The sequence below is a fragment of the Symphodus melops genome, assembly GCF_947650265.1.
Source record: "Symphodus melops genome assembly, chromosome: 18".
Taxonomy (NCBI): domain Eukaryota; kingdom Metazoa; phylum Chordata; class Actinopteri; order Labriformes; family Labridae; genus Symphodus; species Symphodus melops.
The window spans coordinates 7,270,581-7,288,245 of NC_136708.1; the positions used below are offsets into that span (position 1 = coordinate 7,270,581).

Genomic DNA, 17,665 nt, shown 5'->3' on the forward strand with positions numbered 1-17,665 from the left:
ACAGCTCACAGGCTCCTGTTCGGCCCCTGGAACAGTGGGAGACCTGAAATTCAAACCGGCTGACCTCCAAATAAGGCTCTATCATGTTGTGGTGTAACCGAGTCGATCGGTCAATCACACATGGGTTGGGGTCAGGTAAGGGTCGGTTCTGGCGGGAAAACACCTTATTGACTCTCATTTGAATTTGGTGATGGCTACAAGCACAAAAATTCTGTTGATTGATGTTGGCGATGTGGGCAACTACTAATTTTAAATGTGGAGCTTTGCGTGGTTCCAGTCCAAAATGGCGGCAAAAAAGACACATTTTTCAAATTCCAATGTTGACCTTTGCTCTTTTGAAATCAGGAGGCCCCTGAATGAGCTGAGAGCCTGATTTTTGGACTGTGCAATCTCCCTGAATTATCAATTCATAGAGTGGTGGAAGCGAGTCGATAGCTCCGCCCACAAACAAGTTAGCTAACGGGTGATGGAGGCGGGCCCAGCTTGGGATATGTTGTTCTCTGATTAAATCAGAGTCCCTCCTGAAGATTTCACTTGATTTGGACTGATTTTGACGGATTGGCAGGGCCGTAAAGTTGAAAAAATCTAAATTTTGGCGCCTCCATGTGGCCAGACGAAAAGAGCGAGGGGTGTGAAAACACAACAGGGGGGGCCGCCTGGGGCCCCTGTACAACATATAAAAATTTGGGCCCTCTAGGTGGTCCAGAAAAAAAGTTGCTCTGTTTGGATTCAAAATAAATCAGGGTCTTGGACATGATGGAGCTAACACCATCTGTGATTCTCAATTTGATTCAAGGGTCAAAAATCAAGGAAAAGAGCTACAGTTACAGAATTCCTCACACGTCATCTGGCCCTCACTGGGGTCATGCTCTGAAAATTTCAGACCTCTGGGTGTTAAGGAGCCCGAGCACGGGGCCGTTGAAAGTTGGGTCTTGGACTGCCCCCCCCCACCTGAAACGAGTCTGGAGCCGTAACTTGGGTTCCGTAGCGGCTAGGGACTTGAAATTTCTACTGCTTCATGGTGGGGCAATGAAGATATACATACACCGAGCTCGGACCTGTAGGTACTTCCGTTCCCAAACGGGAGCCAAATAGAGTCTTAATTGAAGGAAATCATGATTTTCTGCCATTAGAGCTCATGTGGAGCAGTTACGAGTCTGAAAATGTAGATTCTGCATCTCTGTCATGTGCTTCAACATATTCTGGTGAAATAAAGTTGAAAACATTTCTCCAAGTGTGTGTAAAGCTGGGGTATAGTGTGTTTTTTCCAAGAAAGGGATTTTTTAGAAATGCATCAACCCTGCAGGCTTGTTTGTCGTGCAGAGTGTTACCAAGATTTAAATTTTCAAGAGAATCGGCGCAGCCGTTTTACTATTATAAGCATTTAAAGGTTGGCGGTTTGGCCTTTGACCTCTGACTGCTCACAGGCTCCTGTTTTTTAAAAACATTTTAAAAAAAATAAATGTTATAACAGTAATGAAATTCTGTTATGTCCCTGAATAACACTATGAGGTTTAATTTTTGAATTTCAAAGTATTTTAATGAATGCCCTGTAAAGGGTTAAAAAACAAACATTCAACACAGTAAATATGATCAACTTGACACACACTTCCAGATTTTTGCGCTCCCCAACGCACCTATGCCCATCCCCCACTCAGAGTGACAGTGTGGGTTTGTAAAACAGACAGGATCACAATTTTATTTTCTAAACAGGATGATGACATCAGCACAGCTTAATTAAGTTATATTGTAGGATAATTATCTGAAATATTTTATTTCTAGTTTAATCATGCAATGACAGGGGGGGGTCTGACACACTTCCTGACATGTGCAGTCCCCATATGACCTCTGCCCCTCCCCCACTCACACAACCTAACTGAAAGTGAGGAGAAGGTCAGTCAGGTTGGAGAGAGGATGGAGACAGGTGGACACAGCAAACGGAGGAAAACATTAACACATGGGAAAACTAAGTAAGTTTCCAGTTTTTGTCACATAAATTATTAATAATAATGAGCATTTTGGCTAGCGTGTTAGCTGCTAAGAGCTCACTAGTTTTTATATTAGCTAGAAATAACGATTAGCATTGTGGCTAGCGCGTTAGCTGCTAAGAGCTCACTAGTTTTTATATTAGCTAGAAATAACGATTAGCATTGTGGCTAGCGCGTTAGCTGCTAAGACCTCACTCATTTCTATAGTAGCTAGAAAGTGCTAGCTTCTCATTAGACAATGTTTGTAAATTTTTTCTGATAAATTAGATTTTTGCGCTGATATTTCCAGGGGTTAAAGTGGGAGTCTGGAGCTAAGCTCTGGCACCTAAATTATTAAATTGAAACTGGCAGTAGCACCATGGACAACAAATTATTTTCACTCTTCAGTAAGGATCAGGATAAGGATAATATTTATTGATAGTGTGCTGTGTGAAACTGCTGACGTGTGACGGAGCGGATCCAGTGTGAGTTCACATATTGACTTTAATTGAAACCAAGTTAGACAACCGGAGCAGCACCGGAAACGCATCAGGTGTATTTTGGCCTGCCAACACAGTATATATATATCTTTTTTTTTCCATGTACAGTCTGTGTGTGTGTAGCTAACAGCAGATACCCTCAGTCTGCTGTGTTCATATGCAAGTTAATGTGCATGTGATGTAAACAAAGCAGCTTGTCAGCTGCATCAGACCAGTGACATAACTCCAGTAAAAATGTACCTGCACTCCCCGATGGTTTTGTTGTTGTTTTTATGTCCTGCAGACAGAGTACTCTGTCTAGGTATTCTGCACACTTACAGCGTTTGAGGGATCATCATCATAAATGCTTATCCAAGTACATGGAGTATGTGGATCACCAAACCGAGGTAAAGATGATTGGTCTTTGTTATTCACATCTGATATAATATTGATGTTGCATGAAGGTAAGAACGCAAGCAAACTGTACTCAGTTGTTGCCAGAAAAGAAAATTAAGAATATCACTAGCCCTGCATTTTTTTTAGGTCATTTATATTATGGTAGAAATTGCATAATTGTATAATTCCTCATGCACCTATCTGCGGTAGATAGTAAACACAGGGGAAAATTGTTCATGCAAGCATTTGAAAGCTTGATGTTGTATAATGACTCTAACTTATTTCAGAGGGCCTCTTACACAATGTGTTTTAGTTGTGTGTTATTTTTTTAGGTCATGCAGGTGTCTATATTTTAGTCCTCAGGACTGCCATACCAAGAAAGGGACTGTACGTCACCACAGGATAAGACATCTGAGTTAGTGCCAGCCTCCAACAGCTCGGTAAGCTCAAGGAAGTCCACTCCACACACATAATGCATGATCGGGCTTGGGGAATGATGGAATACATGTAACGACCTTATGTGATTATGATGCAATAAAAAAGGTAAACTGTACTACAGTTACAGAAAAAAAACATCAGATGACAATGACATTTAGTAAATTTGGTATTATTTTGCAGGATTATAATTTTAATGCATTTTATGATATATTTTTTTTTCATTTAAAACCTGTGATTTTGACCTGTGATGCTGATATGGTGTGTGGGGTTGGGAGGGATTGTTTTGTTAAACAATGGCGCTGATTTGCCTGTAATTAAAGTTGGTGCCTCTGCATTCACATCAATGTGAAAATCCCACACCACACACCCACCACTGGCAAAGTTTCTCTCACGTACATAAAAATGTACATTAATGTATCGTTTGCGTGTCAAATACAAACCCGGGAAAGCAATGCTAACCACGTCATATATTACTACCATTGCTGCCTTGTAGCTTCTTTGGGAAAAAGCCCACTGTCTGAATTTACATCATGATGTTCATTATCTTTCATTTGTTTGGCATTTTTGTTGAAAATGTGGCAGGTGAACACTGTGTGTTTAAAACAGCATTATGGGAGCTCTTAATCCATACTGTGAACTAAAACGGAGCATATTGTGTCTGCCATGTAAAAGAAGCAGTTTACTTTTTGCTTAATAGACTTAACAATGTGGTCAAGACTTGAACATTTTCATTGTAGGACTATAAACTACTGCCTAAACTTGGTTTTCTCAATTTCTTTTACAAGCTCACATTGTTCAGCTGTCTTACAGAATACACAAACATTAGTCATTTTATTGATATTTAGTTTCTTTTGATTTTATTAGCTTATTCTGTATTGGAAAAATCCAAAGTAATTGAAAGTAATCAAGTTACATTACTTTAATATTATGGTACTTGGATTACATTACTGATTACATTTTTTAACTAGTAACTGTATACATGTTTATAGAAATCCTCCCAACCCTGCGCATGATATACACAAGTACTGCACCAACCTACCATGTGTTTAAGAAATGAATCAATAGAGTCTATCAGGATTTCCTTGACTTAGGTTGCAGAATTGGAATTTGAATCAAATGTGTAACTATCTAAGTCAGTGGTCTTTACCGTGGCAGTGATCTGTCATCTCGATCTCTGCACCACATCCTAATGTTCAGCCCTAGTTCATTGTATCAGCACCAAACCATTCCACCATGATGCTATCTCACTGTGTGTGTACAGACACAACATCAGAAACTGTAGCAGTAACTTCTGTGTGCTCTACCTCTTTAGCCCTTCGTGATGAAGCCTCATGAAGAGGAGGAGGCAGAGGAGCAGGCTGCATCAGAACCTTCTCCTGAACACCTAGCACCTTTCAACAGTTTGGTAAGTATTCAACAGTTATTGTTATAAATCAGCAGCAACCCACCAGGAAATTAGAACATACAACATATCGTAGCATAGTGGATGTGCAGCTGCATTTATATGAATAGAGACACTTATGCCTTAGTTGTGTGAAGGGGCCTTGAACACATTGTCTTAAAAACGCTGCACTGTCAGTTTTATTGATTCTTATTGACTAATCAGAAGTCTGCTTTGTTTACATCCTAAGTACAGCCAGGCCCTCAGACTGCCATTAAACTGGGTCTGGCCGACTGCAGCCCCTGACATTTAATTTGACACTAACTTGATGAAAACGTCTTGCTTTTAAAGTTAGAACAGTATGTTAATCAAAGGATCTAATTGTGTTATATCACCTTTCTGTGTATTATGGTGGCCAATGTTGACTGTGGTTTGTATTACTATTTTTCCAACAAAGGAAACAAGCTTCAACAGTGGTAACAGTACAGAGATATTCACTCCTGAAAGCTCAAGCTCTGCTCTCAGTGCTGACCCAGAACTTCCAACACTGGAAAGAACTGACTCCATATTTGTAAGTTTACATACTGAATATTTTGTATTATCCTCTATTTAACCTCTTTGCTGTTGATACTCTGACAGTAATACTTAACACTGACTCAAAGTTTGGCAGTGGGCTCATAGACATTTTATGACTGGTTATTGTTTTGGTAGAAAATTTAGCATGTATTATATTTATATTTTCAGCTCAATGAAGAATTAATTAACCCTAACCCAAGCTCTGGGGCGCCTGCTAACTCGGACACCTCTTTAAGCTGCATTGAGACTAGTGGGGATGAATACCGTCCATCAAAAGGCTCAGCAAAGGAAAGCAGTTCAGACGGATCAGATGATCTTAGAATTGAGATTTCACCGCTGAAACTGAAGAGAAAAAAGACGTCAAAGAGGACTTACTGCAGAAAGACTGTGTCCAGCAGGTTATCTGCTAAGGATGATGGGAGAGCAGAGAGTGGACTCTCAAGTGAAACAAGCTCTGGAAATGTGTCTGTTTTGAAGCTCCAGAAAAAGAAAGATGGTGCTCGAGTTTACAATAAAAAGCACTATTGTCTGTACTGTCCCTTGAACTGCCATAAAATGGCACGACACTTGATGCGCAAACACAGCAATGAACCAGCTGTGGCACAAGCAAAAATGTTTCCGGTGAACTCAAAAGAACGGAAATTGCATTTGAACTTGTTAAGAAACAAAGGAAATCGTGCACATAATAATGAGGTTCTAAAAGTTGGTTCTGGAACACTAATCCCAAGACAGCAATCTGAGAATCATGTGAAAGCTAGTGATTATATGCACTGCATCAACTGTGAAGCTTTGCTTAAACGAAAGTCATTATGGAGACACATGTCCAGGTGCAAGCTTGCACAAAAGTGTGCGACAAAGAAGCCTGGTAGAAGTCGGATCCAGTCGCTCTGTGCCTTTGCGCAGCCAGTCCCAGAAGGAGTCAGCAGAAAGGTTTTGGAGCTGGTGAATGCTATGCATCAAGATGAAGTTGCAGTCATCATCAAAGAGGAGAAAAGTATCTTGAGATTTGGAGAGCATTTGTATGCAAAGCATGGACATGACAAAACCAAACATGAGTACATTAGACAGAAAATGTGAGAAATAGGCAGACTAGTTTGCCACTCGAGAAAATCTGGTAAATTTAAAAAAATGGAAGACTTTTATATACCCTGCAACTTCAACTCTGTGGTTGAAGCGGTAAAAGATGCTGCTGGCTTTGATGAAGACAAAAACATTTACAAAACTCCTTCATTAGCTTTGAAGCTCGGTCATAGCCTGAAGAAGATTTCAGATATTCTCGAGTGTGAGGCGCAGATGGCTGGGTCTGATGGTGAGGAATTTCTGAAGAATGTGCAGAAGAGCCGCAGTTTGTATGAGAAAAAGTTGGATGCGAGTATTTCATCACGAGCCCTACAAACTCTGAAAGAGGCTAAATGGAACACTCCCCATCTCCTCCCCTTCACTGAAGATGTGAAGACGATGCACATGCATATTGAAAAGTGTAGGGAAGAATACAAAAAGACGCTTACAAATGATCCCAGTAAGAGAAACTGGTCCAAGTTTGCTGCTTTGACTCAGTGTGAGGTCATTTTGTTCAACCGCAGGAGAGAGGGTGAGGTGTCAAAGATGCCACTGAGTGCCTTTACCCTGAGAGACATCTCAGAAGTCCATTCTGATCTGGCACAAGGACTTTCCCCACTGGAGCGAAAGCTTTGTCAGCATTTTCAGCGCATTGAAATAAGGGGGAAGAGAAACAGGAAAGTTCCCATCCTTCTAACACCAGACATGCTCTCTTCCATGGAAACTTTGGTTGAACATCGGAGGACCTGTGGTGTTCCTGATGAAAATCCCTTTTTCTTCTCAAGACCTGAAGCAGAGACTCACCTGAGGGGATCAGACGCCATCAGACAGATTGCAAAGGAATGTGGAGCCAAACATCCTGAAACTCTTTCCTCAACCAAGCTGAGGAAGCAGATCTCCACACTGTCCACGGTCCTGAACCTGAAGGATCATGAGATGGATGTGCTTGCAAATTTTCTTGGCCATGACATTCGGGTTCATAGACAGTATTATCGACTACCTGAAGGAACTCTGGAGTTGGCTAAAGTCAGCAAAGTCCTGTGCGCGCTTGAACAAGGACGCCTATCAGACTTCAAGGGAATGAGCCTGGACCAAATCCAAATAAATCCAAACGGTAAACACATTTATTCAGTTTACATTCATATTTCTCTGAGAGGAGATGTTTGTTTTTTCACACTTTTGAACCCTGTTTTTCAGAAAAAGTTCTGGAAGCGGTGGACAGTGAGGTCTCAGACGTGGAGACAGACAAGGACTCATCTTTCAGCAGTCAATCAACAGGTGATTTTTACATGTAAGTCTTTCTTCTGGGCAAGTGCCCTGTACAGCACATGGTGCTGTATGTCTTTCTTTATGGAGGGGCAAGGAGGGAGATGCATGTGGTTAAAGAACATTAAGACAGCATTATTGGTAACTTCATAATGCCTGATTTGTTAAAGGATCTTCAAGAGGAAAAAGAAAAATGCCTCCCAGTGACTCTGGGGAAGATGCCACACCATTAGGTGACCTACTAACCAACTACACATGTCATTCTTTCCTCGTTTATGTACACTGACAAATAAAAAAAAGACAAGGATTGAGTTATTGTTTGTTATTTTAACAGCATCCTCTACACCAAGAAGGCAGCAGTGTGTCCAGCTAGACGATGATGATTTTGAGAAAGGTATTTCACACTCAAGCTGTGCATGCTACTTTTTAAATATCATAACTTGATAAACTTTAGGAAAAGTTAACATAGTGCTGGATGGTATGGCAAAAAAAAAATTGTATCACAGTATTTTTTAACATTATTACATAATTTTTTTCATGATTTGGTTAAACCAGTAGTTTGGTAATTAATCTAATCGCCACATAACTGTATAACAGGCGGTGCGAAAAGAGCAACGGGAGCTAAATACCCTACGCCCGGAAGGTGAATAATATGAGAAATGACAGTATACCGCTGCCCTGAAAATCCATACTGTCATGAAGTGGGCCGACGATATAACGTGGACACCAGTATACGGCACAGCACTAAATTAACATTCACAAAATAACAGTGCTGCCTTTCTGCATTATTTTCAGCAGGCCCTTCTGCACCTAAGAGACAGACTTTGACATCCATCACTGATGATCATGAAGATGGTATTTTATACACTGACATTTTGCTCTCCCTCTTGCTTCTTGTTTGTAACTTTATTTCACAAAAGCAGAAAAATTAATATAATCATGTGTTAGTATTCCAAAATTAGCTAAATAATGTTTTTAATGAGGCAATTGATCAGAAATCTGTGAATGGAGTTCATAACCTGGGTTATTACTGATGGGATACTTTCAGCTGGATGGTAGAGCTGCTGCCTGACACAGAAAACCTGCTTTAAGCTGACCTTATTTCTTAGGTCAGTTTATTCTTTATTCTTTTCTTAGGACCCCAAATAGATGACAGAGCACAGCAAGATGAATCTTCTGCTACAGGTATGACACAAGCTGGACTGTTTGCCTTTTACCTTTTTTTTTTTTTGACTTGCAATTTTTATTTTCTGATATTAGAATCAACATACACAATATGTTAACAAATGTACAAACCATCAACACCCTAAATCCCACCCCCCACCCACCCCTACTCCTGACGGGTCAATCACTCTCAGAGGTGGCTTGCATCTCAACCCACATCTTTGCGCGTCTGCCTGATCTTTACTGTGACATCTGGATATAATCGAGGTACATATCCCACTTTAGACAATATTTTTCAGTTCTGTCCAGCATCCTATATGACATTCTTTCATAAGCAGCAGTTCTGCCCACTTCAGTCATCCAGTCCTGAAAAGAAGGTTCTCCAGGTTTCTTCCAATTCCTGAGGATGATCCGTCGGCCAGTCATGATAACAGTCTGTGTCCAATATTTCAGTGATTGTGGAAGACAAGACAGAACTGTACAGTCCCCTAAAATATAAAGTTTTGGACAGAGCACATATTGCCTTTTGATAACATTGACAATGTAACTATGAATCTTCCTCCAATACTGACTGATCATGGGGCATGACCATAACACATGTACCAGTGTACCTTCCTCCCTACCACATTTCCAGCAGGTGGCTGCATCCTTTAGGCCAAGCCTAAAAAGCCTGCTTGGTGTCCAATAAAATCGATGTAGTATTTTAAATTGAATGAGCCTCACCCTCAGGTCTCTTGACATCATTTGGGAGTTGCCACATATTTTAGCCCAGTTCTGTTCATTAAAAGATGCCCCCAAATCTCTCTCCCAGGCCAATCTAAGTGCTGAGATACCTCCATCTTCTCCATATTCCGTTACCATCTTATAATATTTAGCTGTTTCATGACCCCCTCCCAACACCTTAAGAACTCTATTCAATTCCTCCGCTGACCTTGGAGGGTGTGATCCAAAAGTCTGTTGCAATAAATGACGTAGTTGTATATATCTCCAGAATTGGGATTTAGGTAAGTCATATTTACATTTTAGGTCATCAAATGAATGAAGTGAGTTACCATTATACAGATTTTTTAATGCAAAAATTCCTCTGTCTACCCACTCCTTCCAAAGAAATGTTATTTTATTAATCTTCAACTTAGGATTCAGCCAAATGCTGGAGGATTCATTTAAGTAAGGATCTAACCCTATCAGCCCTGAGACCTTCTTCCATATACTTTGAAGATGAGATATAACTGGGTGAGCCTTTAACAGTTTAGTGGACAGACGGTAAAGCAGTGGGAGAGGAGCCGATACAGATTGCTCTATACTGAACCATGGTGGGGCCCTCTGTGGGGGCAATGCCCAGTGCGCCAGATGCCTCAAACTAAATGCATAATAGTAATATAGCACATTTGGGAACCCTAGACCACCAGCATTGACTGGTCTCTGTAATTTTTTCATGTTCATACGTGGTCTCTTTCCATTCCAGAGAAATTCCTTAAACATATTGTCTAATCTTTTAAAGTAACTGCCTGGAATTTCTAAGGGGAGAGACTGAAGCAGATAGTTGATCCTGGGGATACAGTTCATTTTGACGGTGTTAACTTTACCCCATAGAGACAGATATAGTGATGTCCAGCGTTTTACATCAATACCTAACTTCTCTATGAGAGGGTCAAAGTTCACTTTTATAATATCCTCCAATAAAGGGGGAAGAGAATACCGAGGTATCTCATCCCCCGCTTGGGCCATCTGAATCTGCCTGCCTGGAAGAGTGTAGTGGGACAGAATTTTGTTAAGGGGAGGGCCTCTGATTTATCCCAGTTTACCTTATATCCTGAAAACTTGGAAAAGCTATTAATTGTATTTAACAATGCTGGCATTGAAATCACAGGGTCAGACACCAGCAAAAGAATATCGTCCGCGTACATGAACAATTTATGGACAGAGCCTTCATATACCACTCCTGGGAAGTTTCCATCCCCCCTGATCGCTGCTGCCAAGGGCTCCATTACCATACAGAATAACAGAGGGCTGAGAGGGGAACCCTGGCGCGTGCCTCTTCCTAACTCAAAATATGAAGATATGTACCCATTGCTTTGTACTGCTGCTTCTGGCCGGTTATATAATAAACGCACCCACTTAATAAATTTTTCTCCAAAGCCATATCTTTCTAATATCCTAAATAAATATCCCCACTCAACCCTATCAAACGCTTTTTCAGCATCAAGTGAAACAGCAGCAATTGGCAAATTGGAATTTGAGAGTGCCCACATAATATTAATAAACCTTCTTATGTTATCTGCCGAAGTACGTTTGCGAATGAAACCCACCTGATCTTCATGTACTAAAGAAGTCATGACCTTCTCCAGCCTATTAGCTACCACCTTGGACAAGATCTTGGTATCTATTGGAATAAGGGAGATTGGGCGATAATTTTTACAGTCACAGGGGTCTTTATCTTTTTTCAGAATAAGCGTTATTATAGCTTTTGATAAGGTATCTGGTAACTGCCCTCTTTCAAATGCCTCGTTGTACATACTCAGGAGTAGTGGTGTTAGCTCAGAGGCGTAGCATTTAAAAAATTCGGCTGTAAAGCCATCCGGCCCTGGGGCTTTCCCACTCGGCAGCTCTTTAATCACCCGAATCATTTCTTCCCTGATTATTGGACGATCAAGTTCGTTTTTTTGTGAGTCCGACAACCTGGGAAGATCCAATCCCTGCAAAAATGTCTCCATACACTCCCCATTATGTTGGTGATCAGCTGTATACAATTTTGTGTAGAACTCTCTAAACATACTATTGATGTCCACAGATTTGACCTTAAGTTCACCTTCCTCTGTTCTGATGGCTGAAATATTTGATGCTAGCTCTCTCTGTTTTAAACAGTTCGCCAGTAATTTACCAGCCTTATCCCCTGATTCATAATATTTTTGTCTCATCCTGAAAAGCGAGAATTCAACTTTCTGTGACAAGATACTATTATACTCATATTTGAGCTGTGTTAGAACCCTAAGGTCATTAGCATTAAAATGTTTTTTTAAGTTGGTCTCAACCTTTTTAATTCTTCAAGTTCACTCTGTTTTGCAATATTCTTTTTTTTCTTATGAGAAGCATACTGAATTACGAAGCCTCTCAGCACCGCTTTCAAAGCTTCCCAGGCCGTCCCCGCAGAGGGCGCTGTGGGCTCGTTAGTCTCAATATACATCTTAATTTGACCTCTTAATGCCTCTTTAAACACAGAATCTTGTAATAGGGATGAATTAAATCTCCACCTTGGCATTCGAGTCCTGTCACTAAAAGGCTGGACCTCCAGGCTAACTAGTGCATGGTCCGAAACTAAAATACTGCCAATGGAGCATGACATTACTGACTGTAAAAGGTCATTGGAAATAAGGAACAAATCTATTCGCGAAAAAGTTGTGTGTGGAGCTGAGAAAAAGGTGTAGTCCCTTCCTTTGGGGTTTAAAATCCTCCACACATCTATCAAACCTAAAGACTCAGCCATGCGTCTCACTACCAGGGTAGCTTTAGGCATCCTGGTAGCTATGGTACTACTACGATCGAGTATCGGATCCATTATTAAATTAAAGTCCCCACCAATTATAGCCTTATAGTTACCAGCCTGTTGCATTTTTACCTCTAAGTCTATGAAAAATTGTGGCTCATCTCCATTTGGAGCGTAGATGTTTGTTAGCATAATTATGTGACCTTGTATCTCTGACACTACTATAAGGACCCTACCCATCGTATCTTTAATCTGCCGAACAAATTTAAATTGCAATTTTTTATTTATGAGTGTTAAAACCCCACGGCTTTGACTGGTTCCTACACTGTAATATACATGGCTCACCCAGTCTCTACATAACTTCTCAGCTTCTACAGCAGAAAGGTGCGTCTCCTGCAGAAACACCACATCGAATTGTTTGGACTTCAGCACAGAAAATATTTTCTTCTTTTTAATTGGATGACCCAGGCCCTTCACATTCCAAGTGGCAATGCGCAAATTGTCAAATTTAGCAGCCATTATTAACTTTAAGATACCAACCTCTGAGATGCAGCCACCCTTCAATTATGTGCTTATGATAACTAACTTTAGACCCTTCTAACCCAAAAACCCTCCCTACCCAGAGACAGCGCCTAACATAGAACTCTGCACTGCTCCGTTTAACAGAACCTAACTGACGGTCCATGACTGTCGATCGATAAGTGACTTACCCCACACAAATCCCCAGCATCATTATCATTTGTTTATAACTCAAATATTATGAGGAGGGCACTGCCATTAAAATACAGGGGAATAACAACTGGTCAACAGTTATGTAAGTCTTGTATTTTGTTCGTTTCCCCCTTTTTTAGATAGAAAGAAAAAGAATTAAAACAGGTAAACAAAAATCTGGTGGGAGACAGGGGAGAGGAAGGGGAGATATAATACAAACAACTCTTAACCAAGTAAAAACGACACCAACCTCCCTCTCTCCGTCACCCCACATATTTGAAACAGTCACCTCCTCCTCCTTGTCGTGTCCCGCACATAATTAACGAGTCCAGCAACTTTGGTCCTGATCATATCCAGGAGACGGGTCACACCGCGGCCCCCCGAATATATTCCATAGCCCTCTTCGGATCCTCAAAACGCTTCTGACCTCCGTTGCAATCAACCCTCAGAATAGCAGGATACAGGAGAGCAAACTTCATGTTGCGCTCCCTCAAAGCCTTCTTGCACTCCCTGAATTTATCCCGTTTCAACTGTGTGGCCCGTGAAAAGTCAGGGAATATCATAATGCGGTTACCTTCCCAGAGAAGCTCTGATTTATTCCGTGCTGTACGTAGGATGAGCTCTCTATCAGCTGAGCGCAGGAAGCGAGCCAGGATCACCCGCGGTCTCTCCTCTGGATTTGGCCTTGGTATCGGTGCCCTGTGTGCCCGGTCAATCTCCGGTGGCCGCACAGTGTCGTCCCAGTCCAGGATCGATGCTAGTAGTTTCTGAATAAATGGTATCATATCTCCGCTTTCTTTGCCCTCTGGGACACCCACAAAACGTAGATTATTACGCCTGTTGCGGTTCTCCAGATCGTCCAGTTTATCACGGAGATCCTCCACCTCCGCTTTGGTGGCTAACGGGTTAGCCTCCAGCGAAGCTCTCATCTCCTTATCCGCGTCCTCCAGCCACTCCACTCTCTTCTCCACCTCCACCATGCGCGAAATTAGTGAAGAAAGTTTACCTTCAACAGAGGCTGTGGATCGGCGAATTTCCTCGAGGCCGGCCAAATCACTGGATATTTTTTGCAACGCAGCAAAAATGTTAGTGATATCCTGTCCCACCTGTGTAGCATCGGGGCCTTCCGAGCTGTTGCCGTCGCCATCATGATGTGGGTTTTGAGACCTCAAATGCTTCTTAATGTCCCCGCTTTTTAGATGCTTTGCCATTCTGATTGATCGGGAAGATTTCTATGCGCAAGACACGTTTTTATAACTATAATTAACAATGATCATAGAGGATATTTGGTGATGCTAGTCGGAGCTTCGGTTCAGGCGGCCATCTTCACCAGTCGCGTCACGTGACTCCGCCTATTACCTTTTTCAATACAGAACCACTTAGCAGATATTTTTATTATTAGCATTATTAAGACAAGTTGTAGTTGGTACATTTCTTATCCTGTATGATGCTTTTATGTAAAAGCAAAGAAAGAAATGAAAGATTGTACATGGAAAACAAGATAAACGAGCGAAAATGATCTTCTATACCTGGCTCAGTTTAAACAGATGTCGCTGCCGTATGCTTATTACTTTGAATAGTAACTTTAATTGGTGCATTTGTAGAAAAATGCCAAAACAAATACGTAACTGGTTTAGTACCACATCAGTCAGTACAACTGGTGATGTAATCCATTTTAGTTTCTATCAAAATATCAGCTTTCAGGACATCGCTTGATGTAATTACACATCTGATCAACTATTAAAGCTGGTTGGTCTTTGAAATCTGACGTTAAGACAATGTGAATGTGTTGAGTTTGAGTGAGACTAGCAATGGGGTCTATAGATCTAATTGTCTTTTTTTCTGTCTTCCTGTCATAGAAACCTCAAAGAAGAGGATGTGGACACATGTTGAAGTTCGTGCAGTGGAAAAAACACTAAAGGTGTTCATAGACTCGGGGAAAGTTCCTGGGAAAGCAGACTGTTTGGATTGCATCGAGACATCACTGCAAGAGCTGAAGACAAGAAGCTGGAGGGCTGTGAAGTATTATGTTAAAAATCGAATCACAGCAGCTCAGCGTGAAAGTGCAAAACGATCCTAAAGATTTAGTCAGGCTTTTGTTTTGAACAGTTTCCTGTTGTTTCTGCCAGTTGTGGGGTTTTTGAGATTTGAATACTCCACAGATTTTTTTTATAATCATATAAAACTACAAAAATGTTGTAGTTCAAAACCTTGGTTTAAAATGATGTTTTAATTCATCCCACCATGTTAGTGTGGCATTACTACAACTAAACAAAATTTGGTGAGCTAAAAAATGTTTGAAAATCATTTTGCTCAGTGTTCAAAGGTTACACAAATATTTGACATAAAAGTACAAGCACTTTTTTTTAAAGGTTTCCATTTAATGTATGACAGACACCAAATCAATGGCAGAATACATCACTACACAGGATGCAACTCTGCAATCCAGTCAACGGTTGAATCCTGTGTAGTGATGTATTCTGCCATTGATTTGGTGTCTCTGTCATACATTAAATGGAAACCTTTAAAAAAAAAGTGCTCGCACTTTTCAGTCAAATTTCGACTTTTCAGTACATTTTCATATGCACTTTTTTAAATGTTTCCATTTAATGTGTGACAGATACCAAATCAATGGCTGAATACATCACTACACAGGATGCAACTCTTGACTGGATTGTAGGGCCTTTTCCATAGTGTTATTTGTTATTGAGACACAGAGTCCAAAGCACTCAAATCTTGCATGAATAGGTGCGTTTTGTTTTTGACAGTGTAGTAAAATTGTCAAGTGTTGATTAAGGGTACTGCCTCATATCAAATGGAAACGTGCACAAAGGGCAGTTCTTGCTGTTGGACATTTGGAGGACATCTGTTAACTTTGATCACTTTATTAATGGATGTTCAATAAAACCATTGTTCAGTACAGAATCTTGATTATCTTTGATTGAACAGGTATTTGATGTCACAGTGAAGGTTCCAGGACCAGGCTGTGGTCATAATAGAACAAGGTTGTCCTAATGGTACACTATGATCTATTAACAAACCAAACCACAATTTAAATTAAAAACAACTTTATTGACAACACATCTCTAATCAACCAATAATTCATCTTGCTCAAACGTTGACAACTGTGAAAGCAGTACAAATGTTGGATTGTGTTGGTGGCATGTCAGTACTAGCGTTAGGTGATTTCTATCAGCTCCCCCCAGTTGGAAGACACAAACCGCTCTGTGTACATGAGGACGATGTGATTGACTTCTGGCAAAGCCACTTTCAAATGATCACTCTGACTGAGATCATGCGACAGAGAAATGATCTTCCATTTGCTCAGTTTCTCAACAGAATCAGAGTCAGAGAAAAGACAGCTCCATTGAGCGACATTGACAATGCTCTGATTGCTCAGGCTGTGACAAACCCCGCCCATTGCTCAAAGAATGTTCTGCACATCTTTGCCACCAACAAAGAGGTTGCCGAGCACAATTCAGCAACTCTCTGTGCTCTTCATTCCCACATCACTGACATAGATGCAGAGGATTGGACAAAGGATCCACGCATGGGAGGGATGAAAAGATTTCCAAGACCTTGTAAAGGCCAGAAAAAGGATCTACTTGACACACTTCAAGTTGCAGAGGGTGCCTGTGTCATGATCACCAGGAACATAGACATTGAACATGGCCTTGTCAATGGCACCTTCGGCCAAATTGCTAGAATAGTCACACAGACAATCAGCGGTGCAACAGTAGTAACCAAGCTGGGGCTTCTACTAGACAATGCAGATGCAGGACAGGGATGCCGTGGAAGGAAATCTGCTGATGCTGATAACATAGTGTACATTGAGAGGGTAGAGGAAAAGATGAGTAACAACAAAGTGGATCGCAGGCAGTTCCCCATCAAGTTGGCATACGCATGCACAATTCACAAAGTGCAAGGCATGACGACGCAATCTGCTGTGGTGTCATTGAAACGGATCTTTGAACCAGGCATGGCCTACGTTGCTCTGAGTAGAACAACGTCGCTGCAAGGACTGCACATCGCTGACTTCAATGACAGCAAGTTATTTGCTGATCCTGCAATCACCGCGTCACTAGAGTCCATGAAGAAATCTTCACTGGACCGTGTTATGCCACTATTACATTTTGTGCCGCCAACAACCTACGCCCAAACATTCGCTATTGTCCACCACAACACGGAAGGATTACAAGCTCATATTCAGGATATCAAACAACATCATGAGTTAAAACTCGCAGATATTCTGTGCATTACTGAGACTCACCTCTCTGGATCTTCCATCGCTGAATGTCTGCAGTTGGAGGGCTACACAATGTTCAACAGGAACAGACATGACTCATACACAACTCAGGTTGCAGAAAGAGCAGGTGGTGGTGTCGCTGTCTACGTAAGAAACGATTACCAGGCATGTGAAAGGCACTACCTGCACAATGTGACAGACCTGGAGTTTGTGGTCGTCAAGGTTGAGTCGCCTGTCCAAGCTTTCATCGCTGCTGTGTACAGACCACCAAATTTCAGTCTGTGTCAATTTCTCCCAAACCTCCAGGCACTTTTAGACTCTTTAGCCATCATGAACCATGATGAAGTGCCAATAATAGTCTGTGGAGATTTTAATGAAGATCTGCTCTCAAGATCAAAGAAGCCCGTATCCGAACTGTTTCACAACACAGGATATGAACAACTGATCCAGGAAGCCACCACTGACAAGAACACATTGTTGGATCACATTTACATCTCA

General features: G+C 41.2%; 1 protein-coding gene across 8 annotated transcripts; it reads left to right on the plus strand.

Moving 5' to 3' along the window:
* Nucleotides 1–1,848: 1,848 nt before the first annotated feature.
* LOC306839227 (uncharacterized protein) lies at nt 1,849–15,675 on the plus strand. Of its 8 annotated transcripts, none has more exons than XM_079367798.1 (12): nt 1,849–1,970; nt 2,751–2,853; nt 3,175–3,282; nt 4,593–4,685; nt 5,119–5,232; nt 7,082–7,410; nt 7,494–7,574; nt 7,733–7,795; nt 7,897–7,956; nt 8,358–8,417; nt 8,700–8,747; nt 14,781–15,675. In XM_079367798.1, the coding sequence occupies exons 6-12, from the start codon at nt 7,233–7,235 to the stop codon at nt 14,999–15,001; spliced, it is 711 nt and encodes a 236-aa protein (XP_079223924.1). In that variant the 5' UTR covers nt 1,849–1,970; nt 2,751–2,853; nt 3,175–3,282; nt 4,593–4,685; nt 5,119–5,232; nt 7,082–7,232; the 3' UTR covers nt 15,002–15,675. The 8 variants fall into 8 exon arrangements, with proteins under 8 accessions (XP_079223924.1, XP_079223923.1, XP_079223926.1 ...); XM_079367797.1 differs by having other exon boundaries at nt 3,199–3,282; XM_079367800.1 differs by lacking the exon at nt 2,751–2,853.
* Nucleotides 15,676–17,665: the final 1,990 nt, after the last annotated feature.